This window comes from Pungitius pungitius, chromosome 18 (genome assembly GCF_949316345.1).
Source record: "Pungitius pungitius chromosome 18, fPunPun2.1, whole genome shotgun sequence".
NCBI classification, from domain to species: Eukaryota; Metazoa; Chordata; class Actinopteri; order Perciformes; family Gasterosteidae; genus Pungitius; species Pungitius pungitius.
The window spans coordinates 4,230,135-4,252,360 of NC_084917.1; the positions used below are offsets into that span (position 1 = coordinate 4,230,135).

At 50.2% G+C, this 22,226-nt stretch overlaps 2 protein-coding genes across 5 annotated transcripts; both read right to left on the reverse strand.

Annotated features, from left to right (window-relative positions):
• Positions 1-17: 17 nt before the first annotated feature.
• On the reverse strand, positions 18-13,164 carry LOC119226237 (macrophage mannose receptor 1). Its single transcript, XM_037483918.2, is given in 49 exon segments — positions 18-169; positions 242-387; positions 470-529; positions 608-790; positions 888-1,136; positions 1,239-1,425; positions 1,586-1,821; positions 1,964-2,063; positions 2,148-2,302; positions 2,394-2,534; positions 2,818-2,937; positions 3,019-3,119; positions 3,392-3,462; positions 3,545-3,714; positions 4,160-4,384; positions 4,491-4,668; positions 4,756-4,961; positions 5,029-5,183; positions 5,439-5,554; positions 5,635-5,748; positions 5,826-5,980; positions 6,141-6,314; positions 6,404-6,447; positions 6,540-6,673; positions 6,774-6,840; positions 6,954-7,008; positions 7,089-7,233; positions 7,321-7,478; positions 7,551-7,685; positions 7,778-8,059; positions 8,171-8,206; positions 8,284-8,394; positions 8,472-8,591; positions 8,747-8,914; positions 9,006-9,050; positions 9,149-9,293; positions 9,439-9,521; positions 9,627-9,785; positions 9,868-9,969; positions 10,055-10,174; positions 10,270-10,352; positions 10,451-10,586; positions 10,691-10,809; positions 10,886-10,992; positions 11,068-11,291; positions 11,445-11,584; positions 11,670-11,782; positions 11,880-12,025; positions 12,819-13,164. Coding segments are annotated over 49 exon segments (6,525 nt in total). The 5' UTR covers positions 12,880-13,164; the 3' UTR covers positions 18-124.
• Positions 13,165-13,914: 750 nt separating this feature from the next.
• klhl8 (kelch-like family member 8) lies at positions 13,915-21,838 on the reverse strand. 4 transcript variants are annotated; one of them, XM_037483923.2, is made up of 12 exons: positions 21,725-21,838; positions 19,193-19,436; positions 18,926-18,987; positions 18,210-18,375; positions 17,763-18,083; positions 17,424-17,610; positions 17,127-17,270; positions 16,747-16,858; positions 16,459-16,627; positions 16,199-16,358; positions 15,703-15,904; positions 13,915-15,597 (listed from the first exon to the last, which is right to left on the reverse strand). In XM_037483923.2, the coding sequence occupies exons 2-12, from the start codon at positions 19,412-19,414 to the stop codon at positions 15,474-15,476; spliced, it is 1,869 nt and encodes a 622-aa protein (XP_037339820.1). In that variant the 5' UTR covers positions 19,415-19,436; positions 21,725-21,838; the 3' UTR covers positions 13,915-15,473. The 4 variants fall into 4 exon arrangements, with proteins under 4 accessions (XP_037339820.1, XP_037339821.1, XP_062414872.1 ...); XM_037483924.2 differs by lacking the exon at positions 21,725-21,838 and adding an exon at positions 21,430-21,622; XM_062558888.1 differs by lacking the exon at positions 21,725-21,838 and adding an exon at positions 21,430-21,621 and having other exon boundaries at positions 19,217-19,436.
• Between the last annotated feature and the right edge of the window lie 388 nt (positions 21,839-22,226).

The window sequence follows — 22,226 nt, forward strand, 5'->3', positions numbered from 1 at the left end:
GGCAAAGGTCCCATATTTTAAAAAAAACTATTGTTGTATAACAATAGTTAAATCTGGAAACATTATCACTGATTAATTAAAAACATTCAATGTACTGTACAAAACTTGAATGACATTTTTTATTTTATGTGTCTGATTCTCCTGTAAAATTAGGGTTGATGAAAGCCGGCTGCAACAGAAAGATGACACGGATTAGCCGTCACACTCCAACAGCGACGCGACCGCGTGTTCAATAACTTACCGCGTCAACGGGACTGGTCGCTCTGGTCGGCAGGCTCAGGCCGCTCGGCTTGTATCCCCGAACTCTGAAGACGTAGAACAGCAGGCCGGCGAGCAAGCTGAGAAACACGACGGCTCCAAAGATGGCGCCGCCTATCACGCCGCCTTCTGCACACACGGAAACCACACGGCTTCCGTTTTAATAGTCTCCGGAGAGGACGTAGACGGTGAAGAACGTGGTCCTACTTACTGTTGGCACCTGGACCGTCGGTGGGGAAAATGGGCTCGCCGCCATCATCTGTTGTGTAGTCTGAAAAAAAAAAAAAACCCTGTTGACCTGCTCGTCTCTGAATCGTTGCCACCTTCAGTCCTAAAACCCAATCCTCACACTGGCGGTGGCGGCAGGCGAAGCCTCTCTTCTGCAGGCAGTCGTTGTCGTTCCAGCGGCCGTCCCGGTACATCTCCACGCAGCTCTCCTCGGCCACGTCCCCGGGGTGGAAGGCCGCGTTGGGCTCGTTGGGGGCCCAGTTGATGAAGCCCAGCGGCGTCCCGTCCGTCCAGCCCCAGGCAACTGCAAAAAAGCCGACGAGCCAGAAGGGAAATGAGCAAACGAACCCATCTGTGATCTCACCCTTTTTTTTTTTTTTTTTTCCCCTTTCTGCACTCACAGTTGTCGTCCCTGGCGAGGCCGATCCATATGTTGTGGTGGTCGGTGGCGTTGAGGTTCCTGATGAACTCCACGTCGGCTCGGCTGTGGATGGACACCAGGTCGGCCTTGAACGACTGGCAGTAGTGTCGGGCGTCCGGCCAGGAGTGACCCCGCTGGCCGCCGTACACGGCGTAACAGTAGCGGCCGTGGGGGGCCCAGAGCGGCAGGCACTTCCCGTCGCCGGGGGCGGGAGTCGGCGGCGGCGTCTCTGAGGTACAATTAAGTTAAGTTACAGCATCAAAGCTGTGCGCCTCTACCCCTTAAAAAGGAGCTTCTTCTGGGGGGGAGGAAGAGAAACAAAAGTTCAAACCTGAGGAGATCTTGCAGATGTAGGGCTTGGCCTCGTCGCACCTGGTGTCGTTCCAGGTCCCGTGGAAGGCGCGCGACGCGTGCATGCTGACGCAGCCCTCGCCCGGCTTGTTGCTGGGCTCGCCCGGGCCCCACTGGGTGAAGAAAACTGGCCAGCCGTCCGTCCACGAGTAGGAGCCGTCTTCGTCCTGCGTCGGGGGAGAACAGGTTCAATGTTAACCTCCTGAAAAAGTGACCCTTTGGACTTTAACATTGTATGTATTGATGTTTTTTGTCAGCTCTGACACCAACGTCTAAGGGACTCTCGTGTTTTTTTTTTTTGTCCATTTGCCCTCCCCCGAACGGCACCTTGCGGCGGAGTCCGATCCAGGCGTCCGCTTTGCCCTGCAGGATGGCCCCGGCGATGAAGGCCTGGTCGTAGCTCATGTCGACGCTGGCCAGGTTTCCTCCCTCCTTGCCGCAGGCCGTCTGAGCCGCGGCCCACGCCGCCGGCTCCTCCACCAGCTTGTAGCAGTTCTTGTACCAGGAGACGTAGCCCTCCGGACAGGGGCTCTTGGTTGGGGGCGGTGGGGCGATGCTGCTCGCTGATGTGGAAGCAGACAAAGTAATAAGAAAAGCCCCCCCGACCTGGCTGCTGTATGCTGAGACTTTTTTTTTGTTTCTTCCTGTGACTAAAATGAAATAATTGGTTGTTTTGAGCAGAGAGGAAAACGGTGTAAAACTGACATTTCTTCCTGGAGCAGACGAAGCTGTGACCCTTGTGGCAGGCGTCGTCGTTCCACTTGCCACTCATCAGGGGTCCGTGAGCCATCGCCACGCAGTGCTCCTGTTCAGAAGAACAGGCAAGGTTTCAAGCTACCGAACGTGAAAGCTTCCAAAAGCACAGAGTGAAGGTTTCAGTTCTCCTCACGGTTCCTCCTGCGTTGTTGGGCTCCTTGTCATTCCAGTTGGTGTACAGCACGGGGCTGACCCCGTCACTCCAGGCGTACTGGTTCTCCACCAAGAGGTCCGACAGGCCGATCCACGTGGGGAGCTCCAGGTCCCTCAGGTAACTAGCGACGAAGTCTGGAGGACAGGAGACGATCTAAACATGGAGAGCAGTCTTCTTTGGACCCGAGGGCCAATGGACTGTTGACCTCTCACAGCTGTAGCTCACCATTCTCGTACTGGTCATCGATCACTGCCAGCTCCCCGCCCCCTTGGTCTTTGCACCAGGTCCGCGCATGAGACCAATTTGCTTTAATGTCCTCTTTCCTCCCCTTGAACATGAAGCACTTGTCCTTGAAAAGCATCCAACCTGCAGAGTAGGAAGGGGAGGGGGTAATATTATCAGTTACAGCTTGATTTGTGTACGTCAAGAAAACTACCTTAAATGCAATGGTATTGGTCAGAAAACCCACAATCCTGGCACTGTTTGTGTCAGGATAGTAAAAATGTTTAGAATCTCGCTCACAATTCATACACACATACTGTATAACACACCTTTAGGTCATAGAGTTTTCAATGTCATTAAAAAGTTGTAGTCTGCTGTGTCCGTGTTTTAACAACAGCTAAAATTTAGTCTGCTGTGTGCGTGTTACCTGCCGGGCAGTTGCCCTGCCAGGGCTGCGTGGGTGGAGGAGGTGTGTGGTTGCCTCCAGGGAACTTCTTACAGACGTAACCTGCTCCGGCCCGACCGCAGTTGGCGTCGTTCCATCCACCTTAAACAGCCACAGAGTTAATTGTGAAGGTAAGCAACGGTTCAGTGAACACTGCGAAACTGATTTCTGTGGCTCTAGTACCTTGATGTCTGTTCATCTAAACACACTGCTCCTCCCCGTTGGCGTTGTTTGGCTCACCTGGACCCCAGTGAGTGAAGGTCACAGGGGAGGAGTCCACCCACCTGCGCAGGTAAGCCAGAGAAACATTTCACGTTAAAAAGTCCACTCCGGAGGAGAATTTGCATTGTGTGGCTGCTGTGAATATTATCTACGATACAGACCGTCTTCCTAAAGCAGCAAATCTGAGTTGATTTGACTTTTCAAAACTGATATCAAATCATTGTCTCGTAATCAAATTTATATTTTAGTTTTAAATGAGAACATGCACAGTGCTGCAATGTTTTCCTGCCACTTATTATATAGAAGGTTATGTGAAATCTAATTCGACACCTACATGTACTGCCCGCTGGCAATGCCAAGCATCCTCATTCCGATCCAAGCTGCAGCAACGTCGCCCGTCCCCACCTGCAAAGGGTGGTGCAATGTGAGCCACTCGTAACTCACTGGAGGCCGCCGCGCTGCGGGAGGGAGGGGGGGAGACACGTACCATGGTGTTGACGTACGCCTGCTCGTCTCTGTCGTGGATGGACACCAGCAAGGCCTTCTCGTGGTAGCAGCGCCCCAGGGCCGTGTGGAAGTCCACTATGTCGGTGTCGTTGTAGTAGTAGCAGATGTTGTTGTTCTTCCTCCAGCCAGGGTTCGAGCCGCAGTCGGGAGCTGAGGGGTTGAGATGTGAGGAGAGCCCATCACAAAACCATCGTCAGCACTAGTCTCCCAGTAGTTACATTTAAATTTAGAATTAGGTATAATTGCACATTTTGAGGTATTACATATTATTAGTCTTTTATGAGTACCAATATGTAAGGCATTTGAAGTAAGAGGGCCACAATTCATTATTTTAATTAATATTTTAGACCAGGAAAATCTAGCCTGAGCTTATCTCCAAAAATGATTCAGCTCAAATAAGTAGGTGAGAAAATAATTACAACATTTGAGTAGAAACTTCTTCTATTTCTACCGCCATTGCTGATGTGTTTTATTTTCTGGAAGATAATGTATTAATAAAATATTAATTTATTGAACCTGTCAGAGCTGATATTAAACATAAAGATATATTAACAAACATGATGTTTGGCGCAGGTGCATTGTGGGAACAGTTTACCTGGAATTGGAGGTGGGGGCACGGGGGGCAAGACGGGTTTCTTCCCTTTGGTAATCATGCAGATCCAGTCCTGGTGAGCGTCGCAGTTGAGATCGTTCCACCAGGAGCGGCTCCCGTTGGTGCTGCTCACCATCTCCACGCATTCCTCGCGCCCCTCGTGGTTGTTGGGCTCCCCGTGAGCCCAGTTGGTGTGTGACAGCGGCGTGCCGTCGCTCCACGAATAGCCTGCAGCGATGGGAATGACCGAGATTTAAAATAATAAAAAATAAAAAAAATCTTCTATCCATCTTCCAGCGGGGGTTCGCCTGCAGGAGTCGCTCTACGTGCTCACCTCCCTCCGTGGGGTTGTGCCTGAGGCCGATCCACTTGCTGGAGTCTTTGCTGTACAGAGCGAGGAACTCCTCCTCCTCCTGGTTGTGGACGCTGACCAGCTCGGCTCCTCGGGAGACGCAGTCCTCGCGAGCCGCTCCCCAGCTCTTCTTCAGGGAAAAGTCCACTCCGTGGAACAGCTGCAATAAAACCGGCCGACAAAATTGACACTCAATAAAAGAAGAGGGGGGCCCCCAGCGGACCGCACCGTGGCCTCCTTTGCGTACCCGGTAACAGTTCCTGAAGTGAGGCAGCGCGCTCCACCCATCAGCACAGCCCTGAGCGGGCGGAGGGGTCGGGGGCTTGGGGGGCGGGGTGATGTCGGGCCGAGGCTTCTCGCAGACAAAGGCGTGTTTTTCCGAGCATTGCTTGTCGTCCCAGAAACCACCGATCTGACCCGTTGTCATGGCCACACAGGTACCATCCCCATTATCTACGGGGGGGGAGGACACTGCATTAACCCGCCCAGCTGCTGTGAGGGGACGCCTTCGAGTCCGTACCTGGCTGGTTTTTGTCCCAGTGGGTAAAGGTGAGGGGCAAGTCGTTGACCCAGATGTAGTCGACCCCTCCAGTTGACCCCCCTCGAGCGCGCAGGCCAATCCACCACAGACCCGTCTTTCCAGAGAGCGTCACTGTGAAATGAGCCTGCTCATAACTGCAGAGATTTAAAAAAAATAAAAATAAAGTCACATAATGATGAGAAAACCTTTGAGGTACTAAATCTGCCACCCTCATCCGTTTGTCTGAATATTCTAACACATGTATAACCGGCACATGACATTTTGACAGTTTTGAGCTATTATCACTATTGAGGTAAAAGGTGAGGAAACTGACTTCATTAATCAAAACGTCAACAACAGAAATGATTGCGCACACAGTATGATTTAATGAAAAAGGAACAGAGACTCACACGTCCCCGATGTGCAGCAAGAAGCCGCCCTGCTCTTTGCAGAAAGCCTCAGCATCCGACCAGCTCCTGCTGGTCTCCTCCATCCAGTAGCAGGAGTAGCCGTACGCGTCCCAGCCCTGAAACACACATCACACCTCGTTACACAACCCTCCTCCCGACGGGCGTCGCGAGAACAGACACGCAGAGCGCGTGGTACCTGAGGGCATCCGTACGCGGTGGGTTTCACAGAGGGCGCGGGGTAATGCGCTTTGGCCGCTTTGCATATGTAGGTGTTGAGCTCGGTGCACGACACGTCGTTCCATCGTCCGGTCTGGAACGTTCAAACGTATGAATGTATGCATTTGTAGCATAAAATGCACGCCGCTGCTGTGTGGGACTGTTCATCACCTGGTGCAACATCTCCACGCAGTCTTCACTGAACCCGTCGTGGTTGTTGGGCTCCCCTGGAGCCCAGTAGGTGAAGGTCACCATGTGTCCGTCGGACCAGGTGAACATACCGGTCACAACCAGGTCATTCAGACCAGTCCACACGTCACTGGTGGCTGAAGGGAAAAAAAGGATCAATTTAGCTTTTGTTATGTGCTCTTTTTTTTCCATCTTCTCGCAGCCTTTCGTTTGCCACAAGCCGACTGTGTCAAGATGAAATAAAGTAAACATTTTATGTGGGAGTCCATAACACCACCCATGTTCCTAACTCCATACCCATGTACAGGTAGCTTTCCAGCCAGCTCTGCTCCGTCATCGACTGGATCGATACGAGCTCCGCACCCAGACTCCTGCAAGCGTCCTGGGCATCGCGCCAGCTCTTTTTGTCCGGGGACGGTTTGTAGCAGAACTCCCCAAACTCGTACCAGTCGGGCCCCGAACACCTCAGCTCTGCGGCGCACAATTCAGAATCAGTCCAATCCGCATCAGCGCACTCACTGCTCCGCAATTGAGGGTTTGTAATTGTACTTTTAGCTCACCCCCGTCTGCAAAAGTGTACGACACGACGTAGTCTCCATCGTATCTGCAGGAGCAAAAAAAAAAAAATGGTGCTGTTGCTGAATCGGCCTCCCAGCACGGCGCTGGACAAAGACAAAGCGGTTCCCTGCGACCTACTGCAGCGAGGTGATGCCATTCCGGGTGGAGCCGGGATAGAAGTCCTGCCCGGCCACTTTCAGCAGAGTACAGTCTCCTCCGCCCTCGTTCAGTATCACTCCGGCGTGGATAGCCGCCGCGCAGATGTTTGAGTCCTGCAGGGGGGGGGGGGGGGGGGAGGAGAGACAAAAGCATCTGTGAGTGATTCCTTCCCGCCGACACTCTGCGGATCATGTGACATAACGACTGACTGACCCCCCGGTACACCGAGGTGCCGTACACTCGGTGATAAGCGTCGGCGCAGCGGGCTGGACAATGGACGCTGAAAAGACACGTGAGGATCAGTCGCTGTCTGAGAGGACGGTGGACCGTCCAACAAGAAGACGTCATCCAAACAGAATGCAAGTATCATGCGTTCGATGCGTTTCCCCTCACGTCATTTTATCGTTGGCAAAGTTGAAGTTGGGCTTGTTGGCGCACGTGATCGCATCTGTTGGAAAAAAATTCAAAAAAAGATTATTATTGACCGTGTTTAATTGTTTCAGAGTGGGATTTAACTGGTTCCCTTACAGTCCGGCGTGCATCCTAACACGTCGAAGCGCAGGCCCGCCTGACCACTGAACCCCAGCGGCAGGATGCGGACGTACTGGGTGGACACGGGTGTCCCCAGCAGCTGGGTTACAGGGACGTCTCTGTCTGTGGAGCCTGGGAAAAACTGCAGAGGATGGAAACCCTGGAATCACAACCTGTCCTCCGCGTGTCAAAGTTCAAACTCTGGTCAGGCGGCCCGCGGCTCACGCACCGGCCCGTCGGCCGTGTAGTTGGTCCAGCTGGTCCCGTCCGCGCTGTGCTGGATCTTGAATTCGGTGAGCCAGAAGTCGTTTTGAGGACAACCCTGCACTACTACGCCCGTTACCTTTCTGGTCTGGCCGAGGTTCACCTGGATCCAGCTGGAGGTCGCTGGAGGGTAGATCCTCGTTAGACAGATCAGCGATAGGGATGAAACCTTTGAACGCTCTTGTTGGTACGTACGGCTTCCTGAAGGCATCCAGCAGGAGTTCCCGTTCAAACGGGCCTTGGCGGGGGTGTAGCCGCCGGCGGAGGAAGACGCCGAGAGCTGAGGGTCCGTGATGTTGCCGTCCTCGACTCCCAGGCCGTGCAGGCACACTGCGAGCGGCCCAAAAGCACGGGAAGCGGCGCCATCAGCATTTCAGCCGGGATTGTCACAAAGATTTCAACCCCCGAATCAAAGAGCCCACCTTTTTGTTCACAGCTGTAGACGATCTCCAGGTACTTGGACACGGACGGACAGGGGTCCGGGTCGGCGTGTGCGTACGCGAAGCAGAAGGGATGGTTGTCGCACGTCTTTCGGTAGCGAGGAAGGACGCCGTCCACGGTGCAGCTTCCCTCGGGCCCGCCAAAGTGCGGGCAGACGCCGGCGCTTTTTCGCCCGTAGAAGGCCGACTGGATGTTGATGACGCTTTCGGGCGGACAGTGCAGGGCGGCGGTGGAGCCCTGGCACACCAGCGCCGTCAGGAAGCCTGCAGACGGCAAAAACCCGTCGCTGTTACGCGCCACCGGCTGAGCAAAGCGGATTTTAAATAAGTGACTGGTACGAGGTGTGGGGGGAGGAGGGAGGAGGGCGTCGTTACCATCATGAGGAGGCGGCGGCGGCTCAGGGGTGATTCCTGAAAGGAATCGGACACGCGTCAACCCTCTGAATGCATGAAATACAAGAGTCAGGAGCGACCTTTCACCCTCCCACCTTTCCGTTCGCAGATGTATCCTCTCTTTTGCTGGCAGTTGTCGTCATTCCAGTAGCCGTTGTTGATCAATATAGACAGGCAGTCCTCACCATAGTAGTTGTCTGGGTTACCTGGTGAGCGAAGGTGACTCGGTTGTCGTTTCATTCGTTCATTTCATTCGTGCAGCCTAGATGTGGCTTCAACTGACCTGCACTCCAGCGGATGTATCGGAACGGGGACCCATCCGTCCACTCCCACCCGCCCTCGGTGACGGAGTCGTGACCCCCCATCCACAGAGAGATGCCCGTGGGACTGGACTGGATCACACCTGAGAGTTATATATGCAAACCATTAGAAGCATTTAAGGAATTAAACACACCAAAATTCTAAAGCAGACTAAAGTCATACGTATGAATGACAAAACAATGAAAAAATGCAATTGAGATGAGTCCAGAGGAAAAAGACCAATCCGGTGTGACTCACCCTGTACGAAGGCCTGTTCGAAGGGATCCGTGATGCTGACGAGGTCTCCACCCTGGTTGACGCAGTCAGCTCGGGCCTCCGCCCACGGCCTCATCGACAGCTGGTTGAACTGGTAGCAGTAGTCGTTGAAAGGGTCGGGCGTCCAGGAGCCGCATTTCTCGTTCCATCCTGTGACGAATACGCAACACAGAACCTCGCCGTTAGCTCTCCGGGGGCTCGTGCCTGAAGGCGTTCTGAGCGACGGAAGCGCCGCGAGCACCTGGTCCAGATGTCGGCGGCTGGGGAGGAGGTCCTTGTCCCTTGGCTGTTGGGGACGCAAAGACGGACACGAAAGCATGAGACACACCTCGCGTCGAACACGACACGGAGCGACTTCGGGCGCGAACGCCGCGCGGCTCGGACCTTTTTTGCAGACGAATTCCCTCGCGGTGGTGCAGAAGTCGTCGTTGAGCTTCCCGGCCTCGCTGTGAGTCATCCCCCGGAGGTGCACGCAGTCCTCGTTGTTCTGCCAGTTGTCGGGCTGGTTGGGCGCCCACGGGAGGAGATTCTGAGACAAAAACACAGTCACCATGAAATATGTAAGACAGATAAAAGGGGATCCTACAGCTTTCAAATGCATGTGAAATGACATAATATGAGTTATGTGCGTCATTAAATAGGTTTGTGGGTTTTTTTTTTTTTAAATCACTTACTGCAAGGGTTCCATCGGTGTACACAAACTGGTTTTCAACACTGATGTCATTCAAACCCACCCAGGCCGCACCCGGCATGTGAGCTGGGGATAAAAAACGAGGAGCGCAAAGCTCATTTTAAGGTCATTTCTTGATTGTATTGTATTATTTTCTCCCCCCCGGCTCGTGCTTCCCGGGGGGCCGCTCACCAATCAGGAAGCTGAGCTCATCCGGGTCGTGGAAGCTGGCGAGGTGGGCCTGCTCTCCGCCACAGTGGGCCTCGGCGTCGTGCCAGTTCTTCACCGACTCGCTCTCGAAGTGATAGCAGAAGTCCTTGTACAGCAGGTAGCCGGGGTCGCAGTGGGAATCTGGGACGGGAAATCACGCGGCGTGGTGGTTACCAGCGCGCCCTGTGTCAGTGTGAAGGAGGAACCAAAAGTAGGGACCAACCAGGAGCCGGAGTGGGTTTGGGGTTCTGTCCGCCGGTCATCTCACAAATGTAACCCAGGCTCTTGAAGCAGTTGGTCGTCTCCCATTTTCCTTCGTAATTCCCTGGAAGAGAACACGCACGTGACGTGGCTCTCAAACGTGAACAAACGTGGGAAAGTCCATCACGGACCAGAGGCGCAGGTTGTACCTGTGTATATTTGTCCACAATCCCAGGTGGCTGCGGTGTTTTTGGGCCAACCGGCACCGTAGTTGGAAAAGGTCATCGGGGATTTATCCACCCATTTGAAGTCCCCGTCCTGGTCCTTATCTGTGTGACGTCACACGGTCAACAAGATGACAACAAGACAACAAGCGACGTTCTCTCACTGTTCCTCCATTTTCCCCAGTGTGTGTGTGCAGTACCCGATAAACCGATCCAGATGTCAGGAACGCCCACGTGGTGGAAGTCTGGAAGGTTCCCGTTGACGAAGAGCTGCTCCTCTTCGCTGCGAGCGAGAAACGAAACGCGGAGATTTACAAGCTTCACGAGGAAGGTGGTGCCATTTCATCGTTTTGGCTCCGGAAGCAGATGCTCCTCTCCTACCTGTTAATAACCAGCGGGTGGGCCCCCATACCGGAGCAGCGGGTGAAGGCCTCGTGCCAGGTGGTCAGCAGGTTGGTGTTACTGACCACCCAGTAGCAGCTGCCCGCGAAGCTCAGCCAGCCGCGAGGGCAGATGGCTGCAGGGCGAGCGGTACAACGCAAGTGAATTGAGGTCCTTTCGTGGTGAGAGTAAGAGCTACAATCTGCGCACATTTCCCCCCCCCAAAAAAGCCCGGCTTACTGTTGAGTGGTCGTTTACACATGTAAGGACGCTCGTATCTGCACTGATGGGATCTCCATTTCCCGAACTCATCCGTCGGATCTTTGGCGATGGCGGCACACGCGCCGGCCGCCGCGTCGCTGTTGGGAGAGCTGGCGTTTGAATGTGAATGTTTTCTGTTTTCTGTGTGGGTGACGAGGTCACGTGACGCCTCACCCCGTCGGTTCCCCCTCGGCCCAGTTGGTGTACCCCACGTGGAGAGCGTCAGACCAGGCGTACTGGGTGTTCGTGGCGTCCACCTGACACGAAAGCTTGTTGCATTTCTGTGGGGGGGGGAGAAAAAGCTCAACCTTCCCCGTGGATGCACGCGGCGTTTATTCACAGGCGAACCCTCTCACCAGCGTGGACAGCCCGATCCAGAGGTCGACCCACGACGCGTCCAGCGCCCCGGTGACAAACTGCTCCTCCTCCGCCGAGGTGACGGACGCCAGGTCTCCTCCCTCCTGCACGCAGTCGCTCCGCGCCGCCGCCCAGCTCCTCCGGCCGGCCGCCTTCAGCTTGTAGCAGTCGGACGCGTGCTGCCTCCAGCCGCTCGCCAGGTCGCAGCGCGGGCCCGGGTTTGCTGCAGGGCGAGAGCGAGCACACGCTCGGTTAGGTGGACTTCGATGAATGAATGAATTCAAAACTTCAGTTGATTCAGAAATGAAAAGTTCTTCAGCTTTTCCAACGAGTTTGACTTTTCACACGTGGCGTCGGATCTCCGTGGCCGGCGTACCGTTGGCGTGCTTGCAGATGTATTTCCTCTTGACGTCGCAGTTCTCGTCGTTCCACTGCCCGAGGTTTCCTCCCGCCACCTGACCGCAGTCCTCCCCGGGTTCCTCGCCCCAGTCGTCAGGCTGGCCTTCCATCCAGTACCTGACGGAACAGTGGACGCAGCGAGAGATCGTTTTTGCATGTGAAACCCCCCCCCCCCCCGGATAGTGGTAGAGAAATGACATACGACAGGTAGGTTATGAAAGGGCTCCCGTCGCTCCACTCCCAGACGCCCTCCACGGCTCGGTCGTTCAGGCCGATCCAGAAGGTCTCCGCGGCGATTTGTGTCCTCACCCACAACTGGACCGGAGTCAGGGTAAAAGGAAACGCAATCAGGTCTCGTTAAGTCGAGTTTCTGGGGGGGGGCGGGGGCCCTGCGGGGTGCTTGTGGCCTCACCCTCTCCTCCACGTTCTGGATGCTCATCAGGTTGGAGTTCTGCTCCAGACAAAAGGCATTCGCCTCCATCCACGACTTTGTGTCCGTTGAAAAGAAGTAACAGTTATTGTCATTCTCCCTCCAGCCCTGATGACACTGGCTCCGGGCTGAAAGACACACGAGCACAACATACTGTTAGTATTTGACAAAACCATTGGAATATAAAAATAAAAAAAGAATTCGACAACGAGAGTTTAATGGTAACATTAGTACATCTTCCACAGTTTCAGATTTTGTTAAAGAAAATAATATTTTGCTTAAAGGGTTGGAAGATATGGACACTAAATGCGTGGACCATAAGGCAAATGTAATAACTGAGTAACAACTTTACGTCAGCAAAAAAACAGTAGAATTAAATTACTGTGATTACCTTTTGTGTTGAATAAATAAAAATGTTGGTGTGAAATAAAAATAAAAAAAAGCTGGTGAAACATTCCCATCCATCATAAAAGTCCCATGACCGATCAGTGCAGCCTCTCATGCAAAGTTTGGATAATGTTTGACTTTTAACAAGCCCAAAGGGACACTATAGAATCACATGTTCTGCACACAGCGGTAATGATTTTAAAAAAACCACATGATGCCAAATTTAATCTCCATCTGCAACAATGTGCTTCATGCAGTGATGCCCAAAAGAAATATTATATAAACTCTTCAGCGAACACGAATACAAAATATATATAACGTTTTTGTAAGACAATATATTTTTACATAAATCATTGTCTAGACCTTTTATTAAAATGTTTAGCAGTTGAGTTTTTCAGGAATGAAAGAAAGCAAATGAATTATGCTCAACATTCGGATCATATTTGCTATAGTTTTTGTTCGTTGACACACTGTCTTTATTTTAAGTTCATATCTTCACTTTCCCAACAAACTAAAGGAAAGGAGGAGTCTTACCACGAGCCAGAAGCGCAGTGAAGCCGAGCAGCTGCAGAATCATCCTTTGGGTTTTGTCCATTTCTATTTTTCGGTGTTCACCCCTCAAGGTGCGTTCCTACGCTTCAGGGTTCTTCTCCAAACTCTCCTGAGCCCGAGATGAGCGGAGACCTCTGAGCATCACCTGAGAGGTTCAGCTCTTTTCAGCATCCAGCCAGGGTCCAAAGGCTGAAAAAGCAGTAAAACACAGATGACACACATTTGACCACTTGACTCTTTTTCTACAAAACAATCTGTTGTTTGCCTCCAAACCAACTTCACTTGTTAAGACCAGGTTGGTTGTTTTGTAAACACACAGCGCAATATCAAGGTGAAACCCTGATTTAACCAGAAAATAATAATAAACATGGCTGTGACAATAGAAAACGGACATGTATTCTTTGGTTTTGGTTCTTTGTGATTTATTGCTAAATACAATTCAGATCAGAAGCCCTGGAGTCAGTGTTTTATACATTTATTTTATCAGATATTTAAAGGCTGAATGTATCATTTTTGGTGTGACTTCAAACTCTAAGTTGAAAGTTAAAAAAAAAAAAAAAACGTAAAAAGGGTCTGTAACCAACTAAAGAAAAAAAGAAAGTATCAATACTCACAGAAGTGATATCAGTTTACATAGTTAACACAAAGCTTCCATCCATAAAAACCTGAAGGACCTGTTGGTTATAGTTTTGTCTATTCGTCACATTTGACACAGTGAAAACAAAGTCCAGAAGATGGTGTCATAAACTTTATACCTCAGAACCTGCGCCTTGTGGTATGTTGGATCGAACACCTTTTTAACTGTTACAAAACAATAAATGCATATTTCATATCAGATTCTCATTTACGCGTTTTGTTGGTCAGCTGACTTTTATGAATCTCCATTGAGGACAGAAAAATAAACCCAACAAGTGTTGTGTGCATTGGAGCGTGACCAGATGAGCATTTTCCTCACAGAAGTGAGAGACTGGTTGGACTGGTTGGACTGGTTGGACTGGTTTGCACACAGTTTGGCGTCAGTCCTGAAAAAAGGCAACATTCGTGTTAGGCAAAAACAGAAGAAGCCAAACCCCACTGGTAAACTTTCCACATCACTTTATTGTACCAATTTATACCAATAGCGGGTAAATAAAACTCACAGGATGCCAGCAGTCAGGAGGAGAAAGAACAACAAAGTACAGTAAAGTTTACAAAAAGACGTAGAAAAGACGTTTCTGGCTCAGTCGCTAACAAAGTTGGAAACAAGATTTTTTGGGGCTTTTGGTGTAAAATGTTGCAGGTTGATAATACGCACCAAGATTATGATTGCCAGTACACAAGCTGTCAAATAATATTCTTATTTCTATTATAACCCCAAAGCATTTAAGTTTTAGTCATCACTCTGTAAACAGAGAAAAAAAAGAGAAATAGAAATAGCAGTAAGGTGTTAAACATCTTTAAACATAAAATGCTCCATTTAGGACAAAAATATACTGAGACTTCACATCTATTCTATGAAAATAGTGCACAGCAATGGATTAGATAGTAGTAAAGGATATTACCAAAGATACACCTATTTTATTATACAAAATATCCATATATTAAAATATAACGCAACCATCTGCAGAGACAAACCTCCGCCGCATCGAATACGCATCTGAAAGCCCTGGGATTAGGATTTCTGACAGTCCAGCTATCGTCAAACACAAATCTTCAACGTGAGCCTCTGTCCCGGCCCGTTTGAACAGATCTCTGTACAATAAAAGTGGAAATAGTCGTCGAGAGGGGCACCGTATTGCTCTGATGAGTCCTCCAACGTCACCAAACCGTCGCGAGGAGGCGACTCAGGGACCCACTATATTTTTTTTGTTTGGTACTTGCAGCAGTTTAAACTCCTTGAACCCGTCGCCTCCGGCCCAGCGAACGACGTGTCGCCGTTTGAACCGGATGATTGTTCCAACGCAATTACTTGAAAAGTCCAGCTAGAACTGCTGCGATGTGATCCACGCACAGCAGTCGATAGAACAATCCCCAAAACGCACCTTTAAAAAGTCAAAAAATTACGCACTTAACCTATAATAAGATCTCAGGAACGAAAGAAAAAAAAAAAAGTGTTTGACAACTTAACATTGTGTTGCAGATTGACTGGTGACACCGTTGACATTTTTAACTGCGTGCACTGCGAAGAACGTGTCATTGTTGATTGTTTTAAAATAGTCTGATTTTTCAAATCTCTGTGGAAAAGAACTGCAGAGTACTACAGAGGCCTACTGCGCACACCTCGTTCACAACGTGCAGCAAAAACTCACCTCCCATTCCCGAGACGTTAGTATCAAATACCACTAGGCTCAGCTACTGCGGCGCCTTTACGAAAAGTCAAAAACTATGGCAAGGGTGTCAAACAAGAGAAAACACGGTACAAAAAAAAACACCAATAGAAATATCTTAAATGTGTCATAGAAGACTTCAGATTTATCCGTTGTGCACTTCAAGTCAGTAGAACCTCACTAACGACACGTGTGCAGACTGAATATCAGCCACAGTGAGTGTGTGTGTGTGTGTGTGTGTGTGTGTGTGCGTGCGTGCGTGCGCTCCGTGCGCAGTGATCAGGTCCGACGGGGACTTGGCAGTCGGGTCACCTGGGGAGGAGGAGCCGGGTCACATGCAGTTGGCCACGTTGCTGGAGCCCTGTCCCACGTCCCGGATCTGGCTGACGTGAGACGAGCAGACGGCGACGCCGGCTCCGGCGCGGCAGTGAGACACGGAGCCCACCAGCTCCCACCTAAGGGGGAGGGGGGGGGGGGGGGGCGAGAGCACCACAACGGGTTACTTCCATCCCGCTGGAGGCCACTCGGAGGCCACAGAGCGCACGCGTCGGCCTCCTCACCTGTTCATTCGGGGCTCAAACGCCTCCACCGTGTTCAGGTAGATGTTCCCGTTGTGACCGCCGACCGCGAACACTCTCCCCATCACGGTGGCGACCCCGACGCCCCCCCGCGGGGTGGTCAGCTCCGACACGTACTCCCAGCGGTGCATCCGGGGGTCGAAGCGCTCCACGGAGCTCAGCGGGGAGTTGTCGTCAAAGCCGCCTTCGGCGAGGAATGAGACGGAGAGGAATGATGAAAAATGACACGAAATTCATCTGAAAACTGGCCTGTATGATACGACTTGGCGTTGAATAATAAGGACACGTGTAAGTGGGAAAGGAAAACATGTTACTGACCGGGCATAACATCCCGCTTTAATGAGACCTCGCCCTGTTAATCAGTCACCGGGTAGCTTACGGAACGTGAACTTTCACCTTTCCCTCATTCACGCGCCTGTCGTGTTTGTGAATGTGCGGCGTGTGACCCGCTCGCGATGGCGGTCGCGGCGCCCCTCACCCACTACGTAGAGGCAGCCGTTGAGTTTGCTGACTCCGTTCCCCGCCCGCCGCTGGCCCATCTCGCTGACCTCCGTCCACTTGTTGAGGTGCGGGTTGAACCGCTCCACGCTGGACAGGGACGCCACGCCGTCGTTGCCTCCCACCGCGTACACGAAACTCTGCCCCAAGCAGAGGGGGGGGGGGGCACAGAAGAGGTGAGGTCCCAGAACGCCGTTACATCATCCGTCCGCCCCCCTTGCGTTTGAAGGCTTGCCTTACCCCGAGCGCGACGGAGCCGACTCCTCCTCTGGGAGTGTTCATCGGCGCCACGGCGCTCCAGCAGTCGCTCTCGATGTCGTAGCGCTCGACGTCGTTGAAGCAGGAGTTGTCGTCCAGGCCTCCGATGGCGTAGATGGGGCCGCCGAGAGCTGCCAGGGCGATGCCCCTCCTTAGAAACACACACACACGTGACCTTGCTCAAAGCGATATTTCTGCTATTTACCCCAAACTATCAACAGCGAACTTTTTTCTTTTTTTTTTTCCTTTCTCTCAGGGTCCTCTTGGTACCTCTTGGTGTTCATGGAGGCTTTCATCATCCACTTGTTGGTGAGGGGGTCAAACATCTCCATGTTGCCCAAGTGTTCGCTTCCATCATGGCCCCCGACTGCATACACCCTGCCTAAAAAAAAAAATCATCATCATCACACAGACATGGAATCTTTATGACCTGACAAAGCAATATTCTCAATTGGTATTGTATGAAATGCATAAACCATAAACTGAGTTGCCAGTTAATGTAAATAAAAGCAACTTCCTTTGTTAAGGTAATCGTCATTAATGGCTGTATTGTTTGTACACATTAACTTCCAGCTACGTCAATAAATACATCGGAGTACTGCTCGGCGTTCCTCTTTAACCGCATTACATATAAGAGTGACCCCTCTTACCTCCCACAGATATCACACCCACATGACGCCGTCTGCTGTTCATTTCGGGGCCAAAGAACCAACTGTTCTTTGTGATGGAGTAACACTCGATGCTGCGAAATGGGTCACCAGAACCCCCCCGGCCGCCCACACAGAACAAAACCCCTGAGGAGAAGGACGGGGAGAACAGAGGGTTCGGATCGGTGAGAGAACTCGCACGCTACTTAATGAACCCAGATGGGGAAAAAACATACAAAGAAAATATGAAGACAAAAAATTAGGTTTGCTAAAGGAAAGGTGCAACAGCACAAGTGTTACCTGCGGTGTGTTTCCGGGGAACGGTGCGGACGGAGTACTCAAAGTCCTGCACCACCTTGTTGCTCAGGTGCAGGTGGTAGTTCCTGGCCTCGTCCATCAGGTCGCGACAGCTCAGGTTGCCTTTGATCATCTCGTCCTTCGACACCGTTCCGGTCAGGAACTCCACGGGGAGCAGCGGCAGGCGCACCTGAGGGGGGGGGCGAGAGAGAGAGAGAGACCGGCATCGTACCGTGATGCAGCGATACCCGCAGGCAACGTGACACTGACACACCACCCCCCCCCTCCCCCCCGCCAGCTACGCCCTTTTCGCGTCCGACGCGGAGCGGCGAGCTCTCTGACCTGAGACATGATCTGGTCCAGCCAGTCCTCGTGGTGCTGCGGGTTCGCCTTCAGCCACTTCACCGCCGCGTTGTACACCTGCGTCTCCGAATGGATGTTGAGCTCGCCGGAGGAGAGCAAGGTGCGCAGGTGCTGGGGGGACACGCAGGTGAAGTCCTCGCAGTCCACCACCTCGGTGAAGTGTTCGCAGGCGTAGCGGTCCGCCATGTCCATCAGGTCCACGCGGTTGTGGCTCTCGGCGAAGGTGCGCACCGCCAGGCAGTTGGTGGGGTGGAAGTGGGCCTTCATGTACTCGCAGCAGGCTCTCGCCACCAACTCCACCTGATAGATTCAAGCAGGAATATGGTTAAGACCTAGAAAAGAAAAAATGTGTTGCACACATAATAGAATTCTGTGTGGAAATTGCAAAAAGAAGAGTTTAGCATTGACCTTTGACCCTTGGTTTACCTGAAGGATGCAGGCAGCGTACAGCAGTGGCTGGACGTTGTCCACGGTTAATGTGAGCTTGGAGGAATAGGCAAAATGCACCAGGTCCTGGATGGCGTCACCATCAAAGTCCTTGATCTCGATCAGTTCCTGCTTGGCCTCTGACATCTCAGAGAGGAACATGGCCCTGGGGGGCAAACAGTGGCTAAAGGTCACAATCAGAACATTTTAGTTTCTAATAATAACCGTATTTATCTGGAAGAAAACTAACAAACCAGCAAAGTGACTTGGACCAGTGGTTCACAAACCTTTCCTGATGAATTAGGAACGTTGAATTTTTTGATCTGGGTATTTCTTGGGTGCAACCAAAGGATATAGTGCCCCATCTTTACAAATTAAATGTAATATTGTTTTACTGGTATGTGCGTGTGTGCGTGCGTGTGGGGGTTGGTGATGAAGTTGCGCCACACAACACTGTTAAAGCCATTTAGCAACAGGGGGCGCTCTTGCTCATGCACACGAAAGGGAAATGGCCTTGGACATAGTGAAAAAAAATGGGGAGCAAGAGGAATGGAGAATGTGTAGGGGAGTGGCAGTTGTTTGGGTGTCGAGTTAAAATATTAATCAGCTTTCTCCAGAGTCACAGGACAGATTGGACGTCCCACGAGTGAGAATCCAGGTCTCTGCTACAGTGAGGATTACCGTTACAGGACCAGGTCGAAGAAAATGGAACATACCTGAAGTAAGGGATGACGCAAGCCAGCACAAGCTTGTGGCATGGTATCAACCTACTGCCGACCTACAAAGAGACACAAGGGCAGGAATAGGAAAAGAGGCCCGACAATAATCTCCCCGTTTATTAATCTCCACAGTGCGGCAGCTGTTTGGGACTTAGAGGTGAAACACACTAAAGCTTAGCCCTAACCCAAATTTCAAACCGGAAAACATTAACAAAGGTACGCTGAATTGTGAATGGAAGAAAAGAAAAAATTCTCGCTGTTTACTTGAGTCTGGATAGAGGGACCGACCTTCAGCGTGACATCACAGAGCTCTCCTACTTCATAGAAATGTCTGAGGGAGTTATGGAAGTCCTTCCAGGCCTCGTGAGCCTCAAAGACAAAGGAGCCATCCGGCTCGCAGTCTGCCTTCGATGTCCTGCTTACAGGCCGCTTGTCCTTGGGCTTCAGCTGCTTGGCATGGTCCTGCACCATGTCCCCTGGTGCCATAACTGGCTACAGGTGACAACACCTGCAACAGACAGAAAGAATCACTCAATCAATGGCTAATCAGTAGAATTGATAGGAAATAACAACATTAATAGTGAATTAATTACTTTTTAAATGTATTTTCAAATAAAAACCACTAACTGGTTTTTGCTCCTCAGCTGTAATGATTTGGCTTATTTTCTCAGTTATGTTTCTTTGTTTGATACTAATGGCTACTGTGATTGATTGCGATACATGATCGTTTTCATCCTATAAGGAGACTACGATTCTTTTAAAGCAGCATTTATAGATACTCAAGGGAGGAAATAAATCTCCTGTATCTGTCCTTTTGACGGCGCAGCTGGAGGACTCCGCTGTCCCTACAGTAGGTGGAGGAGAGGGTGGTCTGGGTTATATGGAAAATAATACTTGAGCAATATTATAGTCTAAAGGGGGGAAAAAATCATTGATAAAAATCAAAAGTGAGCGTACATAAGTTGTGAACAAAACGGTATAAATGTTGACGTTCTTTGGCTGTAAGCACGCAAAATTTCCATTGCCGTCATCCGCACAATTTGCAAAGTGAGCTGAAGCCCAAAACGGTGCAAATAAAATTCTATGAGCGTCAATGGAGGAAACTAAATGGAAAATTTGTGGTGACAGACATTGCCAGCCAGCTGAGCGATTTCAGTATTATCCCCCTTTCAGTCACTTCCACTTTACTCATTTAGCATACACAAATCTGAAAATACAAACCAGGACATCACTTTCCTCCAAGCAAACATTACACACCATGCAGAGACTGCCCCGCAATGAAAACCCACTAAAAAGTCCTACCGATTGCTGAATCTGATGAAAAATCTCCAGTCGGTGTGTCACAAAATGACTGAGAGCAGACCGCCAGAGTCCAAAGCTCCACCCACACCTTACAGATGATGCACTGTCTCTCCTTTAAGCTACAGACTGAATAGAGTCAGTGTGTCGCCCCCTCATCACTAGTCCGCTCGGCTAGATGAGCAGAAAGCATCAAGCCCCCCATCATGGCACAGGAGGTCAAAGGCGCGCTCTCTTACTCCGGCTACTTGGTTTGGGAAGCAGGAAATCATCTTTTAAAACCACGTATTGCGCACAGACTGTGATTGAGGAACACTTTCATGGCCTCGAGATGACAACGCCGTCGTGTTGTATTATTTATGAGGAGCGAGACGGTCAATAATTTAAGGACAGATGTAGAACTCATCTCCACTGAGCAAAGACTGAAAAGCTGCATGTGCCAACAGAAACCTCTTATTAAATACACGTATTTTTGATCCATCTGTTTGCATTCCACACCTGGATCAAAAAGGTACACAAACACAGCAGCTACTGCTTTGATGGGTTTTCATGCTTTGATCAGATCAATGTGATTGTAATTAAACCACTTAAAAAGCTTCTACTTCCTGCAACCTGAATTACTATGAGCACCATTGAAAGAAGGCAACTTGTGAGAGAGTTTCTAGTCAGCAAGAGGAACCGTTGGTGTTAATTGTTGTGTTAATGTCACACATGCACTTTTTGTATAACGTATAAGACCTTCAAAGCACACAGACAGTTCCGTAATGTGTCTTGAAATCAGTGCATCTGCAGTCATAACAAACTTTAACCTTTAATCTAAAATGTACAATACGGTAACACGCGTTACAAATATTAACATTAAAAGAAGATACTGGCTAAAGCGACTCTGTAAATACCTCACAACTTACAGCAAGCTAGTTAGCGTTAGCTAACGTTTGCTCGTTAATGTAAACGATAACTAGCATCTATTCTCCACATGCCGTTAACGTTAAAAGCAGTGACACGTGCCAGTGTTTTTGATCTACGGTCCAAATACATACTCGTACTTGTCGCAGTCATGTAGCTAAGTGAATAATATCGGTCAAAACTGTTGACAGCCGAAGAGAAATGCATCTAAATCTTCTGAAACACACGTCAACAGTTTGTGAAGATGAGCTCGCGTTCGTTAGTTATCTTCAAGTTGTGTAATGTCGTGTTCATACCGTGTTGGCAACGGTTACGCGCACGGTGGCGTGTCCCTTTGAAGCCGGAAAAAAAACAAAAGGATACGGCTCAAACGGACCTTATGAAACCACCTGGACTCATCATCGGATTTACGAGATAAACTGTTAACTAGCTAGCATGTTTGCTAGCAAGCAGAGTAGCATCCGTTCGAGAGCTAACGTTAGCTGGCAGGGAAACGAACTGATTCAACCGGGGAGTTCTGTGAAAATACTACATACACAATACGACCACAATTAAATAATCATGTAGTTAACACATATTTAATGTAGATACCTCATGTCGTAGGGTGAATTAAGATGCCGGTTTCATTGAGCGGAATGTTTGGCATTGGCACGTTTGTTGTGATTCCAGGTGCATCATGGGTGTTGTAGTTTTAAGGCGTTACCCGAACAGCAGCTGAAGGAACAAGATTAAATGCTTAGAGGGAGCTCGTAATGCCGGATGAAAAGCGACACGTTTTTAAATGGTCCATTTGGTGTCTGAAGGTGATCAGAGGGACGCCTTGATAAATCAGAGTGTGACACTTTATTAATTATACTTAGAGGGCATGTGGTAATGCTTAGATCCCTGCTATTTAGTTACCCATCAAAGACAAAAAACTATTGATCAAACACACAAATAGGATCAAACTCCCGAGCTATGATTGAATGGTGTAATTTTGACAGCCTTCCTGAATAATATTTCTAGTAAGTCAAATTAACGAACCACACTACAGTTTAAAGTAGGGAAATGTTAAACTGTAGTTATTTGTTATAAACATACAACACCGTAACAT

Coding starts and splice junctions, on each gene's coding strand:
- klhl8 (XM_037483923.2), bottom strand. CDS start 19,414: ATGGCACCAGGGGACATGGTGCAGGACCATGCCAAGCAGCTGAAGCCC. Junction 17,611..17,762: donor TGGACCAGATCATGTCTCAG/GTCAGAGAGCTC, acceptor CCCCCCCCTCAG/GTGCGCCTGCCGCTGCTCCC. Junction 16,859..17,126: donor GGGTGTGATATCTGTGGGAG/GTAAGAGGGGTC, acceptor TTTTTTTTTTAG/GCAGGGTGTATGCAGTCGGG.